This window comes from Thermobia domestica, chromosome 15, assembly GCF_964235325.1.
Source record: "Thermobia domestica chromosome 15, izTheDome1.hap1.1, whole genome shotgun sequence".
Lineage (NCBI taxonomy): Eukaryota > Metazoa > Arthropoda > Insecta > Zygentoma > Lepismatidae > Thermobia > Thermobia domestica.
In genome coordinates, this window is record NC_137468.1 from 189,432,203 (window position 1) to 189,451,053 (window position 18,851).

At 33.6% G+C, this 18,851-nt stretch overlaps 1 protein-coding gene across 3 annotated transcripts in view; it reads left to right on the forward strand.

Moving 5' to 3' along the window:
• Window positions 1-17,196, forward strand: part of LOC145671404 (uncharacterized) — a 50,997-nt gene extending 33,801 nt beyond the window's left edge. For all 3 annotated transcript variants that reach the window (XM_081740550.1, XM_081740549.1, XM_081740548.1), the window contains exon 3: window positions 15,603-17,196. In XM_081740550.1, the coding sequence (XP_081596676.1) occupies window positions 15,603-16,881 (1,279 nt within the window). In that variant the 3' untranslated portion in view covers window positions 16,882-17,196. The remainder of the gene's footprint in view (window positions 1-15,602) is intronic.
• Window positions 17,197-18,851: the final 1,655 nt, after the last annotated feature.

The window sequence follows — 18,851 nt, forward strand, 5'->3', positions numbered from 1 at the left end:
TATATATATATATATATATATATATATATTCTATGTAAGTAATATTCTATGTATATTCTATATTCTATGTAAGTAATACAGAGCACTGTTAGCCTGTGCGTGCAGATTCTCTCCGTCTCCAATGGACCAAATTTTCGACAAACTTTTTTTAAAAAAATAGAATATAATAAATTATATTCAGCCTCGTATCCTAAAACAAAATATGTAATGTCTAAGTAATTATCTTATTAAATAGGTTTATAATTCAAGATCTTATCTACCAATGAAATCATAACACATCAGTTACCTGTATTAATAGCTTATTTAGAAAGTGTTGGGAAATTCTATGATATATCTTTCTTTAAAAGTGTATGAGATATACCTGCTAGGTATTCTCTTCTCTAATTCAATATCTTTTCCCTATTTTTCTAAACTTTATTAACCTTATGACGCCAACTAAAGGTCCGTGGGGACACCAGGCTTCATGTTAATAAATTTTCTGTGTTTCTTTCATATTCTTATCCGCGACTCAGGACATCTCTTTTTATGATGTTTTGAATTTACTCATAACAATTTTCTTGTTGTACGCTTTTGTATTTAGAAATTATATGAAAATTTAAGAAGCAAAACGTATTTAGCACACCTGGGGTTCTTGCGGACCCCACGGTTTTCCATGCTCCCATATGCGCAGACAGAGAAATAAAGCTTGCTAATTAGTAGTTCCTTACAATGACAGGGTAAATATAAATAAATGTATATTCCTTTGACAAGTGCTTTGTGTTGTGAGAGGGGGTGCGGGTTGCTCAGTGGTAGAGCGTTCACCTTCGGTTCTTGGGATCCGTAGTTCGATCCCAGCTCGCGCCGTGTGGACTTCGTGGTGAACAAACACCGTGCTCGTGGGTTTTCTCCCGTTTCGTCTCACTTTCTTCATTTGCACTATTTTTCAGTCATTTCTTATTATCACCGTCTCATTCAGCCTAGCCTGCATAACCGTGGAAAATAAAACTTAAAGATTTCATTTCATTTCAAAGACTACAGAATTTACAGCTCATCGTGAAATAAACTCAAATGCACAGGACCTATCAGAACACTAGATGCTGGCAGAAAATGTGGTCAAGGAATCAATGGGCGTCGAACCAGCGGAATTAAGTGTTGAGAATGAACGACGTGCCTTCAAAATTAGCAAATCTAATTGTGCAAGAAACAGAAACTTAAATCTATGTTCAGAAAGTAAAGCAATAAAACTCGGAAAACGACGAAACTGAAATATATGCTTTCATAGACTTCATTATTTTGGCCCTAGTGCAGAAATCGGCAGGAGATGGCTTGTATGAATTGTGGCCAAGGGAAAATAGACGTCCAATATTCCAAGCAACGACGTAACTGAATCGTTTCAACTGTTTCCTTAGCTTTTGTTGATTTCATAACATTCATACTCGTCAAGAGAAACTGAAAACACACAATATATCAGTATTCCATGAATTCTGGGAAATATTTGTTCTGAATTTCGATGACTTCTACAGATCTGGAAATTTCTAAACTATGGATCATGTGGAAGATTTTTTGTGTGTTTACATCCCAAGTATGCCCAAAAAATTCGGTATAAATATTTACTGAGTCTGCAGTACTGAAACATCATATTCATTCAGGGACAAAATAAGTGTTTGTCAGCACGTAGGGTTTGAACGAGGAAATGTAAAAGAAATGGTGAAGTAACTTGTAAAGAAATGGTTAAATAAGGGAGAAAATATAACTATTTCGATATATTTCACAAACTCCGGGCTCGGCGGGAGTTGCGTCTTCAGATAACAACATTTGTTGGTACAATGAGATGGTGAAACAGGAATATCCATAGGGATATGGTTGAAAGACGTAAGCGATCAGAAAATAAGTAGAAATAAAGAAAATGTACTATATAGAAAATTTTAGTAGAATGTATAGTTTAACAAATATCCCACAATATATCAATATCTATCTATCTATCTATCTATCTATCTGTCTATCTGTCTATCTATCTATCTATCTATATATATATATGTGTGTGTGTGTGTGTGTGGTAGGAATCCAAGAATCTCTAAGCAGGAGAATAAAAATTGTGTTTAGTATACTCCTTTACTATATATATATACTGTGTTTATTTTTACTATACTATAGTAAATAAAACTAAGCAACTGTATTTAACAATATAATAAAAAACAAAAGCTAATAAAAGGTGCCTAATAACAATATTATTGGTTGAGGTCCGCACGGACCCCAGGTTGACATTAACGTAATATTTGAAAGGATGGCGTCATAAGGTTACGCTAAGGTTTCTCTAATTATGTGCTTGTGGCAGACAAAAGAGTTAGCCCTCATTGAAAGCTTCTCTGTCTACCTTAACTTATAAAGAGCACTGACTCACTACATCAAAAGCCCTGGCCTACAACCCTATTTCGTGTACTCCCTTAAATAGAAGATGCACTAGAAGGATATCTCTCTAAATATTTATTAAAAGATACGTAGGAAAGGAAAATGAGTTCGCTTTATAGTAGCGAAAGATCCTTAAATAGATCTGGCAGGTAAAGGTTAGATAAGAACCGTACTCCCTGAAATAGGGGGTGTGATTCAAACACAGAAAATCTAAAAACACTATCAGTAGCCTCTCATGAGTCTACATTGAGAGATCGAACCCAGGAGTCTGAGTTCAGAGTATTCATAGAAACCTAATATGTTCTGCAAGAGGAACAAATTACTTTATAAACCGACCAAAGCCGTATAAAGCTTCGGATTTGACTACGTACTCAAAAATCCTAATATGAGGGAATTGCTAATCTAAATGCCATATACCTAAATATGGAATTTAGCATTTCAATTATCAAATCCTGTCACTATTCTACAGGGCCTGATTCCCTAGCAAAAATCTCTTTCTTGAATCAGTATAAGAATTACTTTTCTATATCCCTTCTTCTAACAGGACCTCATTTTACTCCAAGAAAGAAGTTTCTTTAAAATGAAAACCTACTAGAAGGTAGAACCTAATATAGCTCATGCCTTCTACCGAGGAACCCTTTTAAAGACTCGGAGAACCTAAAAATTCCAACCAAGGCGTCCGTAATACCCCTCCTTCCGAGCCAATTTCAGTTGGTCTTATATACTGCTGAGAGAGTAAAAAAATTAAAAAGAATTCTAAAAAAACTATGGGAGAAGGAAATCTCAAAGGAAGCTTTGAAAAAAAAAAGATGTTGCTGACGTGTTTCCATCTAGTTAACCCAAATTTTATAAAGGCAATAAATGGTTTTAAGAGTGTATGATATATGCTAGATTAGATACATTACATGATATCAGACAATTAATACATAACTATGTCAAATTGTAAATACATTTAACATATAATATTAAACTAAGATAAAAATAAATAATATTAACCAGATCTGGTCAATTCCCCCACATATATAATATATAAATTTTACATACTAATACAATTATATTGTTCTAACATTTTGCACAATATAATCCAGCAAGTGACCCAAAGTGACACTTGCATATCTGACTTCTTTGCAAAAAAAAAAAAAAAAAAAAGTGAGGGCCCACTTTTCATCTTAAGTTCAAATTTCTTTTTCAGTCTTTTCCTTATCTAAACAAGATAGAAAAAATTGTGACCCTTCTCACCGCACAAAAGGACACTTCATTTACACGTGGAAGAAACACGAAATTAACTTTTTAAAAAATAACTTGAATTTTTAGTATTTGAGGCAATCATTTACCTCACTTTAATGTCTAAAGTTCGGATCAGTTCAGATTTTCCAGTAACTTTTACCACATATCATTCAACATTTTCACACTAAATTCAGACAATACTTTAATGTGGATAAGAAAAGAAAATTAATAAAACTGTTATTATTGGTAGATCCATGTTTGTGAGTTCATTGTCTCTTACAGTCTTTTCCCTTAACTGTTAGAGCAAGGGAAAAGTCTGACCGCACTCTTCTTTTGCAGTATACTATAATATGTATACCACTCCACTTTCACATAAAACAATAAATGAAAACATTCGATGGACAAGCTTCACACTTCCCGAATTTCAATTTAATGGATCGATCAGTTTTTAAAATAATTTCATTAATCAATTTATATTCATAACACTAAATTATTTCTAAGAATAACTGCCTAATCCATTATCATCTGTACATAGGTCAATATATCCGTCTACATTCTCGTTTAGATTCTCGTTATTGCACAACTTCCTGTGCTTTAGGAGAAGACAAGTTGAGTCTAAAATTTTCGAATCTTTTCGATTGTGCAATTTTGAAGATCAAAATGAGCCATTTTACTTGTAGAGGGAACGTTCGGCGTTGAATCTCTCCTTCGACGTTTTTGGTTATTTCTATAACTGTCTATATAAAACAATAACTGTAATTCTAAGGGGTTTGTAGAGTTCGGTCTTGCGCTAGCGTAAACAGAGCGATTAGACTTCGGAACTTTAAAATTATGACACATCTCGAAAAAGAATGAAAAAATAATATTTCCTCGATGAATCTCTCAGTAAAACTAATCTAGCTAACCTAGTACTAAGAATGACTAAATATAGTGTAGGCAATAAAAATAAAAAAACTCTATTAAAAAAAAACGGTAGAACGGATGCCAGCCAATATACCACCTACTCCGGCCTACTAGCATAAATTTTATTGAGAGGCGAGTCCTTATTGTAAAACCAAGCCTCTCAGACTACAATATCCGAGGGTAATCGCAGCTTCCCTCCTTTGTCTTCTTCCCACTGTGTTAATTCAAGAAAATATTCTGACTGGACTTCTTTGACGGTTTTGCAGAATGACGGAGCATGGAAATTTGGTTTCATAAAATCGGCATTAGAGTTTACTATCCTCCCTGCTCACACATTTTTTTTACAAGATATTTATTTGGAGCCTTCTTTTCAATAAGCTCCCACGCTCCATTGCTTCGGTTTCTCAATGAGGCAGAAACTTTCTGCGTAGCGTCAGATATTCTAATTACACGTAACCAAACCTTATCATGCAACGGAATGGATCTTTTTCTTCCCTTGTTATATATTCACTTATATTGAGCGTGTTTTCTCTTATGTAGTTTATTTATTGTATTAAGTGCTCTTTCCATTCTGTTTCATTGTTTTATGATATTTTGAGCAAATTTCTTCTTCACTTCGTAGATCTGTAGTTCTCTCGTTTCCTCTCTCTTCTCCAAAATAAGATGTTTTATCTCGCTGGCAAATTGAAGGAAAAATGGAGAGTAGCTAGTAGAGCTACAGTCTCTGGAATTCACAGCGAACTCAATAGTTTTATGTTTTCCGCCCAGCATTCATGCTTCTTCGAGTAAATTCCGCAGATAGTTTTGAGATCTTTAATGATTTTTCAGCTTTATTACTCTTAGCTCTATATGGGTTTATATAATTGTACTTAGCATGGATAGCAGAGAGCCTCCTTCTATACGTCACTGGTGAAGGTAGAGTGATTATCATGACACGGGAATAGTATCCAAATTCGTTAAAAAAGTTCATCAGACACGAAATCATAATTTTCGAAGTAAAGTTTCGAAATGGATAAAATTTTACGAAACGAGAGAAGGAATCCACAAGTACAAAACAGTATCTGTACCCTTCTGTTTTCGATTTTGTAACAGACCCTATATCTTATATATATATTTCGATCCCAGGCTGGGTTACACGCGAGCTTCTCCATCTCTCCAAATCTTGCATTTATGTTTTCTTTAAAAACTGAGCAAGAAATAGAGCTCCTGACCATCTGAAAGACGTCTTTCCTCATATCTTTTCAATAAAAACGTTGCTTAATTTGTCTAAGTTTGGAACTCAGGTCTATACGAACGGAGTATTTTTTTCTTCAATAATGAAGTAAGAGGAGCAATATGATGGACTATATTCTTAATTCTTGAGAATAATTAGGTACAAAATTGAAAGTGTCCCAGAAGCAATTGTGACTCTTAAACATTCTTAGGACGTGAAGATTGTTTAGCCATAGGCAACATTTCTTCTGTACAACTGATTCTATTGGATGTAATTTTATATCCAAGAAATTCAAGCTCTTGAGTAAGTAAAACAGCCTTGTGTGGTTAGGCCAGCTTTCTTTACATGCTCCAACGTTTGATGTAAAATCTTAATTTGTTCTTCGGGGGATTCAGTAAATATAATTACGTTATCATAGCAACAGATCATTTTAGTAAATTATAGATCCCTAAAACTTGTTGCATCAATCTTGCTAAACTGAACGAAGACTTTTTTGAGCAAATATGCCCCTTTTTTAAACTTATATATACCTTTGTGGGTATTAAAAGCAGTATAATCTCGATTTTGGGGACTATACTGATTTGTCCGAAAGTGTTCTTGACATCGTTTAACGAAAACCAAGAACTTCCCCAAAGTAAGATAAGGGTTCAGGTATGCTGAGCAATGCAAAACTCATTTTCCGTCATGAGGTTGGCCCGTCTCGAGTCAAGCATAAGTTTCTATGATCCATCTTTCTTTTTGTGCAAGATAGGTGCGCTCACGTATTGCGAATTTCATTTTTCTATCTGACCGTCCCTTTCCATTTTATCCAACAAATTTTCCGTTTCTCAGAATTCAAGGGGCGCAGATTTGAAAAGAGAGGACGGGGGTCCATCACGTTTATATAATCTTCAATTAAACGAGTTAAACATGGTTTGTCTGAAAATTCTTCTTTAATTTTCAAAGTGACCTGTTTAGGTTTTTGTTCCAAGTTTCCTTTACCAGCAACTTTTCGTAACGTCATTTGTACAGTTCGCAGGAAAAATCCTGCAACATGAGCATATAAGTTAACTGTGAAACGGTGAAGTCTTTTGCTCCAAAATAAGTTTGTAGAGGAGGACCCAGAGATTTCTTCTGGCGTGATTCGTGCCACTTAGACGTTATGTTGATTCCCTGCGCTCTTAGGCATAGCTTCACAATAAACTTACATGCTCATGTTGCAGGTTTTTCCGCTGCTGACTGTACAGCGTTGAGCTGTCTGGTTTCAATAGTAGCCACTTCTATGCGATCATTGTCTTCCTCTGCTAAGGGTGTATCGAACCAGCGAAGGGGAAGTTGTCTCGTTAATGAACAATCCCTTTTGACTTATGGATAGTGCTATTTTTGAATTAGAAAGGAAGTCCCGGCCACAAATGACGTTTTTCAATAAGTTGTCCTGTGTAAAAAAGTGTTCCATAACTGTAATGCCATAAAAATTAATTTGGACTAAAATACTAAAGTTTGCAGTTGGGCATCCTTTAACTAAGAAGAGGTTTATTTATCTTTCTTTATTCTCTAGCCGAATTCTCTCTATTTTTCCATTAGCTTACTATCGACAAAACAATGTGTACTCACAGAGTCCGTCATTATGGAGCATGTACTACCTGCTATTGTAGCATTTATGATGGGCTTCGTTTGATTCTTTCGGCTTTTCCCTCCATGCGGTGCGCTAAAAGAGGATAGTTTCTCTTGTCGTTCCATTTTGGTCTAGTTTTATGTTTACTCCTAGGACTTTGGGGACTCACTTGTTTTTGGCAGTTGATAGCGCTATTTCCTTTTGTATTCGGCTCACCGTTGTACCCCTTTCCTTTTTCCTTGAATTTTAAATCCGCTCTTCTCTCGCTACGGGTGTTTGAAGAGTTTGACCCAGAAATGGCTGTCTTCCCCCCGCTTTTCCGTATTTACGTTCTCCCTGCCTCTAATTCTATTACGGTGTCTTGCTTTCTTTATTTTTCCTTTTTTTTAGGTGTATAAAATTGGTTATTCTATCTTCCCATGCAGATTTCCAACCCACTATGGCTAAGTGTAGTTCAATAATGATTTCTTTAAGAAATCACTTCCCATAACTACCCTCAGATTCATTTTAGGAATACAAGTTAATAACTCTCTACATCAAAAGCCATGGCCTACAATCCTATTTCGTTTACTCCCTTAAATAGAAGATGCACTAGAAGGATATCTATCTAAATACTTATTATAAGGATAAGTAGGAAAGGAGAATGAGGTCGCCTTATAGTAGCGAAAAATCCTTAAATAGGTCTGGCAGGTAAAGGTTAGATAAGAACCAAACTCCATGAAATAGGGGATGTGATTCAAACACAAAATCTAAAAACACTATCAGTAGCCTCTCACGAGTCTACATCGAGGGGTCGAACCCAGGAGTCTGAGTTCAGAGTATTCATAAAAACCTAGTATGTTCTGCAAGAGGAACAAATTACTTTATAAACCGACCAAAGCCATATACAGTTCCGGTTTTGAATACGTACTCAAAAATCCTAATATGAGGGAATTACTAATCTAAATGCCATATTTACCTAATTATGGAATGTAGCATTTCAGTGATCAAATCCTATCCTATTTTACAGGGCCTAATTCCCTAGCAAAAATCTCTTTCTTGAATGAGTATAAGAATTACTTTTCTATATCCTTTCTTCTAACAGGACCTCATTTTACTCCAAGAAAGAAGTTTCTTTAAAATGAAAACCTACTAGAAGGTAGAACCTAATATAGCTCATGCCTTCTACCGAGGAACCCTTTTAAAGACTCGGAGAACCTAAAAATTCCAACCAAGGCGTCCGTAATACCCCTCCTTCCGAGCCAATTTCAGTTGGTCTTATATACTGCTGAGAGAGTAAAAAAATTAAAAAGAATTCTAAAAAAACTATGGGAGAAGGAAATCTCAAAGGAAGCTTTGAAAAAAAAAAAGATGTTGCTGACGTGTTTCCATCTAGTTAACCCAAATTTTATAAAGGCAATAAATGGTTTTAAGAGTGTATGATATACGCTAATTTAGATACAGTACATGATATTACGCAATTAATACATAAATATATCAAATTGTAAATACATTTAACATATGATATTATACTAGGATAGAAATAAATAATATTAACCAGATATGTTCAATTTCCCCCACATATATAATATATAAATTTTACATACTAATACAATTATACTATTCTAACATTTTACACAATACAATCCAGCAAGTGATCTAAAGTGATACTTGCACAAGAAAGAGGAAGAAAGAAGTTAGGGACAAAAAATAGTTATAGAGAGCGTAGGCAAAGAAAAAAGGCTAAGACTATACTTTGAAAAGCAGAAATTAGGATGTACAGGAAAGGAAGAAGCACAATAATTGAAGTAATCAGAAAAACCAAGAGAAGAGCACTAGTGGAAAAAGATATGTGGGTAATATAAAATGGGATGGGCAGAGTATAGCAAAATTCACATAGAAGAAACAAAAAAATAGATGGAGGAAAGTATAAAATATCCCAGGAATGACGTAATATTGAAAAGGGAAAGACGGTTTATAAGCATCAGAAAGAGACAAACTAGAGGATAGCGTGGGAAGGAGCGGAGAGCAGCACATTAGTGAGAAAATGAAAAGAAGCCAGGAAAATTATGAAAGCAAGAGACAAGGTGATGAATTGGAAGGCAGAAGTCGCGATTAATAAAGAATGGGAGAAGATTATACTTAAAGAAGAATAAAGGAAAAAAAGAAGAAAAAGAACAAATTAATAAGGGAACATAACAAGGATAATTAGAGGACAAGAATGTATCCAGGTAAAACTTATATTTTTATTGTACAATTGCGCAGCTCTACAAGTGAAAGTGAATAACACAAGTGTTATTTTTAATGAAGGAACTGAGCCTAATTCAAGTTGATCTCCGGGAATTATATGAAGTGGCCAGCTCCCAAGTAGCCAGAAGGAATATTAGTCTCATGAAGACACAGTTATTATGTTGAAACTGTTATGTGATTGTATGTTGTATATATACTATCACATATCCTTGCTCAGTGTGTTTTATTTAGTTTGACAATGTCGAAACAAGGCCTGATAGAATGTTATTTTCAATATTTTCGTTATTTTGCTCTACTTCATCACCTTACGCTGTCTGTTGCATATATCTGGATAATAATTATATTTCTTATTTTCATCGCTTGTTTAAAGCTATGACGCTGTCGTTTATTTTTTTCTCATAGTTCTAATTACCTTTGTTAAATTTAAATTCTCATGATCCTAACTTAGCTGATGTGAATTGAAATGTAAAAGGCATTATGCTTTTTATTTCGGATTGTAGTTTGTACAACTTTTTATATTACAAAACACAATCTTCATAATGGTCCTGAGTTTCTTCAAATATTCTTTCACTGATATGGGAGTTTTCAACAAGTAAAATGTATATTATCTTCTTCTGTGAGGGGACTAATAGGTTGATACGTATCGTAAAATTTGTAATTTTATTCGCTTCTTCTTTTAATTTCTCTATAAATATACCCGCTACATCTCTATAAATACACCCGCATTTAGTCCACGAGTTCAATTTTATAAAAACGTAAAGTAGTTTTAATGTATTAAGTAAAGTTGTAAGGTTTATTTGGTTAATAAGTGTTTGAATAAAAACGTAAAGTAGTTTTAATGTATTAAGTAAAGTTGTAAGGTTTATTTGGTTAATAAGTGTTTGAATAAGATATCCGTTGATCAGTTTGTTATGTGGTGATTCTTTCAACAATGACTCACTCTTCAATTATTGAGAATGCTATTTTAAAAGAGCGTTTATGAAAAAAAAAAATTCAAGTGTTTTATTCCGTTATTGAGGTAATATTATTTTAGTATCAGAATATAATCCTCTTATATTCTCTATGTTCTTTTAACAACTTTACTGATTTAAGATGGTTTGTCAAATATCTTTCATATAAAAATCTCTTCTACCATCTTTAGTCATTTGATTGCTTGCAAATTTCCATTTATCTTTAGTCCAACAATATTTTCTGTATTATTTTTGTCTTTAAAATAGAAGAGTAAAATATTTTTTCTTTTGTAGTTCTCAGCGGAAAAATTTAAAAGTTCTTATCAAATCAAAATAGGGTAATGGGGATATTCGTTTTATATTCAAATTTGGGTCTATTTGTGATTTGAACGGGAAATGGAATGTCTTTAAGAAGTTTAAAATCATCTTTAGAATCATGTCTTTGATATTTAGAAACTTTTTGCTTATGTTTATTGAGAGTATATAGCGAAGGAATTGGTCATAAGAAACCATTATCCGTAATGTTAACTCATGCCCTTGTTAATTATATTTACAAGATCTATGGAAAAAGCACCATTCCTTTGAAGATTTATTAATTTTTAATTTTAAATATTTATAGCATGCAAAATCCATCCCGACCCTCTTCCTTTAAATTATTTCATTTATATTCGGAGTTTATTGGCAGCGTTTATGTAAAATCCATCCAAGTCCGTAAAGTTAAGTGTTGTTTATTTTATTGTTTTAAAGTGATATGATTTAGTTTCTTTTTTTAAAAAAAAATACAAATTGAAAACGTTTTCGCTTTAAATACATTAAAGAGTTTGTAAATTAATTCTACCACTGGCATTTAAATGTTTGACAATATCTTTATATCTTTGAATATTTTGCATTTTAAATGTTTGAAATCTTTTTTTAAGTTATGTTTCTTTTAATTCAAATCTAATAGAAATGTGTGTTGGTTTAGATATTACAAAAATTTCTTTTTTAAATGTGATTTGACTTTCTTATAAGTTTTGTTCGTAATTTTGGTAATTTTTGTGTTGATTTACTTAAGGAAAATACATCTTGTTTAAATAGGAATGATCGGCTAATTGTTATTCAGTTTCGTTCGTCTTCATGTTGTTTGATATGGTCAATCGTTTCAGACTTTCTGAATCAGGAATAACCTTTCATTCTTTTCTTGCATAACGTTTACAATTAGTTACAGTATGATTATTTGAATTTTTAGCCTCTTATTTTTTTCTACTTTGGTTGCTTGAATTTTATTCTCTTTTCTAGTACTACAGTTTAATATTGGTATGACTCTCGAAATTGTGAGGTTTAATTATTGTTGTATAAGCACTATTTTAATGTGGACGTCCTATGAATATCAATAATAATTTAATATAAATCAAATTCACTTTTAAGAATAAATATAGTCATGACAGTCATTGGCATTAATTGTTTGATATTCATTTTTACTATCCTAAATTCATTCTGGTATATATTGTAAAGATCTCCCTGTGCAGAGGTAGGTAGAACTTTCGTAGAGCAAATTACAGTCCGGAATCGTCTCCCACTACAGTTTCAGTATGAAAATCTTTTATAAACAGTATTTTGCATGAATAGTACAATAATGTAATTTTTCTAACATAGGGTAGAGAAACGTGACCCAAGGTCCTAGCAGTCTAGGGCAGGATCTCCACAGAGCTCCACAGCAAGGTATGTGGAGTAGATTAGAAATGTCCAATGTTCCGAAGCAAGCAGGGCGGGAGTTGAAAGCCACAGAACTCCGAAGTGAGCTAAGCAGGAGGAAGGAAATCCTAGAGTTCCGAAGCTAACTAGAGGCTTGGGTAGGGTATATCCTAGAGCTCTAAGCAAGCTAAAGGAGGGATTGACTGACCGAGACTGAAAGTCAGAGAAAATAGTCACATGCATATTAGGGAAACTGTCATACAAAATTGCCAGTCCTGGGAAATTTCATTGGAGAAATTAGCGAGTACATTTGTTGTCGTTCCATATCATAAGTCATTCTTGGCTTTATATTTGCGTCATATTACCTAGTGTGTATATATGATTGTCACAAATAATGTCAATGACGAAACGACTCTAATCAATACTTCAGAGTCTGCTTTAAGAATTATCTACCTTATGTATGTTAGATTTTTTCCATTATATTCTAACATAACCTACACAAGGGAGAGTTTTAAAATTTCCATATTGCCTACTTCCATATTAGTTAAGGAGAGAAAGACGGAGTATGCTAGTATTAATAAAGAGCTATGTAGGCACATTTGAGCTTACCTGTCCACCAATTTATGCGAGATTATCGAATGAAACAATATGTAAGCCAGGAAATATTCCTATTTTAAAGCATGTGCACAATTTGTATACTCTCTTTCATCAACTTGAAAATCATGTAAATTTTGTCCAGGTGGATTTCTCTGCTTACTCGCTTCGCTACAGAATAATTGATGTAATATTTGTTCTTGAACTATGACGTAAGATCATGGTATATTTTGAGAGATTTATATCGCACACGACTTGATTGTTTTCTCCTAGTGTCTCTTTCTCAGTGTAATCTTTCCTCCTACCTAAAAAGCCTCTTGAAAATATAGAATAATATTAGTTCTTAATGCACTTAACTCAGCCAATCATGATCTCTTTTCTCTCTAAGTCTCCTTAATCAAGGGAAATAGAAAGAAGTCTTTACATCGAATTTACCGGATTTGTCGAAATTAGATGAGATAAGTAAATTTTTTTAAAGTTTGGTTGGTTAATTTCATAACTGATTAATGAAGTAGTGTTTGCCAATCTCAAATTAGCCATACCTAGACACTAGTGGGCACTTTTTCTCTCACTATTCATTTGTTGAGTGATTTTTCTTTCAATACTGGCAAGATTTTTTCGACAGCGCGTAGGAGAGTCAGGTAAGGGCACTATAACGTTTAGTGTACAGTGATACCACATCGCAACTTACGCAACATTGAAAGGTTTCTTTTCGTTTGATATTTTGGAAATTATTACTAGGATTGTTTTTGTGGAAGCAAAGCGAAAGTTCCATGAAGCGGGTTTCAAAGAAATAAGTGAATATAATATTGTTTTGTAAAGTAACATTTTCAGCGGAGAATTTTTTCTTGAACTTGTTCCTGTTTAGTTTCTTAACAAGCCTTAAATTGTTAAAACGATTTTGTTGAAAAGTATTTTTGTTTCTGAGTACACGTAAAAATGTTTACCAATGTGCTAAAATGTAAAAGTGAATTCACTGTTTTAAAATATTCACATATTTTGTATAGGTGTAAACGTAGAAGGTAACAATACTGATTATCCATTTTAATAAATCACTTTCTTCCAAACCATTTTATTGTACTTCTTTTTAGAGAAAAAGAGCGTTTTTCGTCATTAACTTCATGAGGATATAAATGTAAAAAATATGAGAATATAAAAATTTTCATTACAACACAATGAAGAAAAGTAAATTTATTGTACGAATTTGGTTAGTAGAATTTTTACTTAAAGTATTTTTTTTAATATAATTTTAACCTCAGTAAATAGTTGTATCTATAGATAGTCCAAAACACATTTAGTTTTTGAAGGTCAATATGAAGAATGCATTTGTGTGATTTCAAAAGAAATATTATGAAACTGTATATACACTATTTTGTTCGATGACCTGCCATATTTCAGACAATACGTTGATCCCGTCGCTAAAAAACTTCTCTGGTTTCTGGTAAAAAAAATGGCATGTGGTTTTTTAAAGCTTTCTATTGAAACCAACGTAACATCATGTAGGGAGTTCTGGAGACAGTATGATGGTTCTAGGGTCCAGTTATACTGTGAATGCATTGAAACCTCTCAGCCAAGATTTTGCAATTTCTGGCCGGTTGTTTAAAATATCCTCAATGAGTGTTGTCAGCATCGGAGACGATGCCCATGTTGTTGTCTAGTTCCGACCGAAATTATTTAATTGCTACGTACAAGTGTATACGCACTAATTGTCGGTAGTACTTGTTTGACTATCGTTCTGCCCGGCGGTAGCAGCTCATGATACACAATGACTTTCCAATCCGACTAAAAGGACAGCATAACCGTACTGGATGTTAGTGTAGAGTTTGGTACAAATTGTTGAATGCCTTCTCGATTCAACGATGACTTTGTCGCTCTGTCCACGTAAGTTAACCTCTTATCATTTGTGATCAATTGTTTCAGAAATAGCCCGAATAGACGCGGTACACCGGAACTCGTAGAGAGATATTGAGTAAATATTTCAAATTGAGGCCATGATTATCCATTTAACTTTACATGTGATGTGTGGTAATAGCGTATATTTAATCATTCGTTTACCAGTAACAACGTAACATTCACTGCTAGATCGTTGTTCAGGGAATCATATATATTTTACTACTGTTTTCCTCGTGTTAGTCGGTCTACTAGTATTTGTAATCTCATTTCCATATAACATATAGGAACATCGAGCAGTGCTGCTCCTAATTTCACTGCGTAACAATGAGTTTGAGAAAGATATATTTTTAAAAAGATTTTTTTATGAACTAACCACTAGATTATCAATCATCATTGGTGTTTGTTACATTAATAGTTTTAGGTTTAATTCATTAATTGTGTATGGTAATCTAAGAAAACTTTATTTCAAAAGTTCTTTTTAAAAAATCATGGAATTATACTTGTAAATAATCCTACTGTATATAATAATTAATAACAAAAAATAAACATTTTCATTTCGTTCGTTCATACATTTTTACTTTTCAGAACAAGAAACCTATTCCATACCGTAATATATATATTTAAATTGAATCTGAAATGATATTCATATATTATAAGTAGATTTAAATAAAGCACAGCATGTGCTTTTCTTTGGATGAACAAGGAAATTTATTGATAGTATTCAGTTTACTGTATACCTGCAAACTTTTATCTTCAGTCCAACAGAAAATGCACATTGTGTAAGTGTCATGCTTCTTCTGTACAATTATGATTGTATTTCCAAATGATACTCTTTTACTGTGTTATAATATATTGCAGACAACCGATTGCATTACTTGTGTGTATGATTTTTATTTATTTTTTAAATATATTAGTTCCACTAATATATTACTTACAGAAAACAGGACATGTTCCTGCAGGAAACGGAAAGATTTTCAAATCTCCTTGAGAAACCTTGTGCTTCGAAGAATTTAAAATCAGATATAGGAAAACACGTCGTATCTCACGAAAATGATAAACGTTTTATTTGCAACGAGAGTGAGAAAGGATTTAGTCGAAGTTCAAATTTAGCAACGCACATGCTAATACATAAAGACGAGAAATTTTATGCATGTCAGGAGTGTGGAAATGAATATACTCGGAAATCAAGTTTGAGTAAGCACGTATTATCCCATACAGGTGAGAAACATACCATGTGTCATGTGTGTGGAAAAGATTTTAGTCGAAGCACAAATTTAACAAAACACTTGATAACACATACAGGTGAGAAACCTCATGTGTGTAAGGTATGTGGAAATCGGTTTACTCAAAAATCATCTTTAAAAATACATTTGTTGGCGCATACAAATGAGAGACCTTATACATGTCAGGTATGTGGGAAGGGATTTTTTGTAAAATCACATTTATCAACTCACATGATGAGGCATACTGATGAAAGACCTCTCACGTGTCAGACATGTGGAAAGGGATTTATTGACAAATCTAATTTGAAAGAGCATATGTTAACTCATACAGGTGAGAAACCTCATATCTGCCTGTTGTGTGAGAAGAGGTTTAGCTCGAAATCAAATTTGAGATCCCACATAAAAATACATAGTGATGAGAAACCTCACAAATGTCCATATTGTCAGAATAAATTTAGACAAAAACAACATTTAGAAAGACACCTGTTAACTCACATAAAGGCTGAAAAAACTCATAAATGCCACATATGTAGGAAGGGATTTATTATAAAAAGGTCTCTTGGAAGACACATGTTATCCCATACACTTGAGAAACCCCATACTTGTCTTGAGTGTGGAAAGGGCTTCAATGATAAATCTTATTTAAAGGAGCACATGCTGGTTCATACAGGTGAGAAACGTTATACATGTGATGTGTGTGGGAGAGGGTTTATTCAGAAATCAAATTTGAGAGACCATGTGTTAACACACACAGGTGAGAAATCACATGGATGTCAGGTGTGTGGAAGAAGATTTAGTCGGAAAAGGCATGTGATGTTACACATGGTAACACATGGACATCCAAAACCTCATACGTGTGAACTGTGTGGGAAAGGATTTACTCAGAAATCACATCTGGCAACACACTATGTAAAGCATCTAATGTGTCAGGCATGTGGAAAAACATTTGGGAGAAGAGCAGATTGGGCAAGACATGTTAAAACACACAGTTAAATGGTCTCATTCATGCAGGGTTGTGGATAGGGATTTATTACTCTGGTGTGTGTAACTTACGAAATGAAACAGTACAAAAAGACAGTGTAAAAAGCCTCTTTGCTGAGAAGGAGCATAAATACAAATCAAAGGTGAATTTCAGTTTCTGTATGTATGGAGAATGATGTTTCATAATACATTTTGCAAGACACTTATTCTTTAATGCTAGGTGTGAAATGAGTTCCTTGTGCAATGAGATGTGTTATGTGATAGTAAAATGTTCTTCCTATAGGAATGAGAATGTAACTTTTAAATATATAGTGTGTTAAAGTTTTATTTGAAACTTTTACTAGTAGCTCAGGTCCTCAGGTAATGTTACAAATTTATCCTATGATTTGAATAGCTATCAATATAAAATCTTCCGTAGTAATAAATAGGTTATCTTTACGCGTAACAATCTACACTCTTCCTATGGTGAAATAATAGTCAACACACATGGAAAAATGTTCGTTCGATGCCATCTTCCTGTTATGACTAGTATTAATTTTTCTCGGGCTACGAGGTACGCGAAAATTTCAACTTCATTTGTTTGGAATACAGACATTACATTAAACTTCAGGGATTTGCTAAGAACATACCAGGACAAATATAGGCATAAATGTAGACACGTAGATATAGGTTCGACCTTCCGATTGACAGTAAATTCTAGTCCCACATTCACTGTTGTATTTACGGAAAGAATCTTTTTTAAGTTGGTATTTTTTGTTCCTCAACGGACAGAATAAATAGGGCTGATATGCAACGAATTGTGTGTGTTGAGATTGTTGCTTTTATGTGAGATGACTACATTTTCCTTTACTATTCTCAAGGTCATTTAGGGTTTCAAGTAAACGGTTTGAACGTATGTTGATGCTTAAACGTGATAAGTTTCAGGATGTGAATGACCGATTTAAATAAGTTGACTAATGCTGTTCTCATGGCTACTATAGTAGTAATGGTGCAATTGACCTTATATTTCAAGTCTAGACAATGATGTAATAGTATTGAATTTTCGGAGGCATAACACCGGTCAATTAATATCCATAATTTCTTTCTGCCAATCAAAGGACCCCATTCATAGCTTTTCCTCTATGATAAATATAGGTGTACGTATCTCTGGTCTCATAAATTCTAAGGTAAAAATTGTATCTGCATACGAAAAAATGTAAACCGATATTTTCGCCTGGTTGATAGTTTGAGCATATTGGCGTGGATTATGTCGACCGGAGAGGTTCAACTCTTTGTTTATGACCAATATCTTAATTCACTATGTACGCTACAGTGAAACCTAATTTCCCAATTCCATCATTATTCTTCAGATTTTGTACACATGCAAGGTCAATTAGGAGATAATCATATAATTAATTAAAAAAATTGATGAAAAACTAGGTGCACTATAAACATGCTATAGTCAAAATAAACTTCCAAATATTCAGTTTGCGTTACTAACAGAAAATTTAAATATTGTATCCCACTAGATGCATTTGCAACCTCAAGGACAACAAGACTAATTGATACTCACTTTTACTCGATAGAGTCATTCGTTATTCATTTGTTGTACATTGAAAACGTACATGCCATTTCTGTTTCCTATTTTTTTTTAAGATTTGATATATACCTTAGTGTAACTGTCGTGTGTGCATAATACTGTATTTTGTCAACAGAATATCCTTACTATTGACATTAAAAGCATTAGTAAGGGGGCGGTGGCTCAGTGATAGAGCTTTCATCTCCGGTGCTTGGGGACACTGTTTCGATCCAAGTTCGCGCTGTGTGGACATTGTGGTGGACAAACACCGTGCTCGTGGGTTTTCTAGGGGGTTTCCCGTTTCACTACCATTTCATTCATTTCTCATTATCAAGTCTCCTTTAGCCTAACCGGCATAATCGTGGGACGTAAAACTAAAAATTTCATTTCATTTCATTAAAGGTATTAGTTTCCTATAAAATCC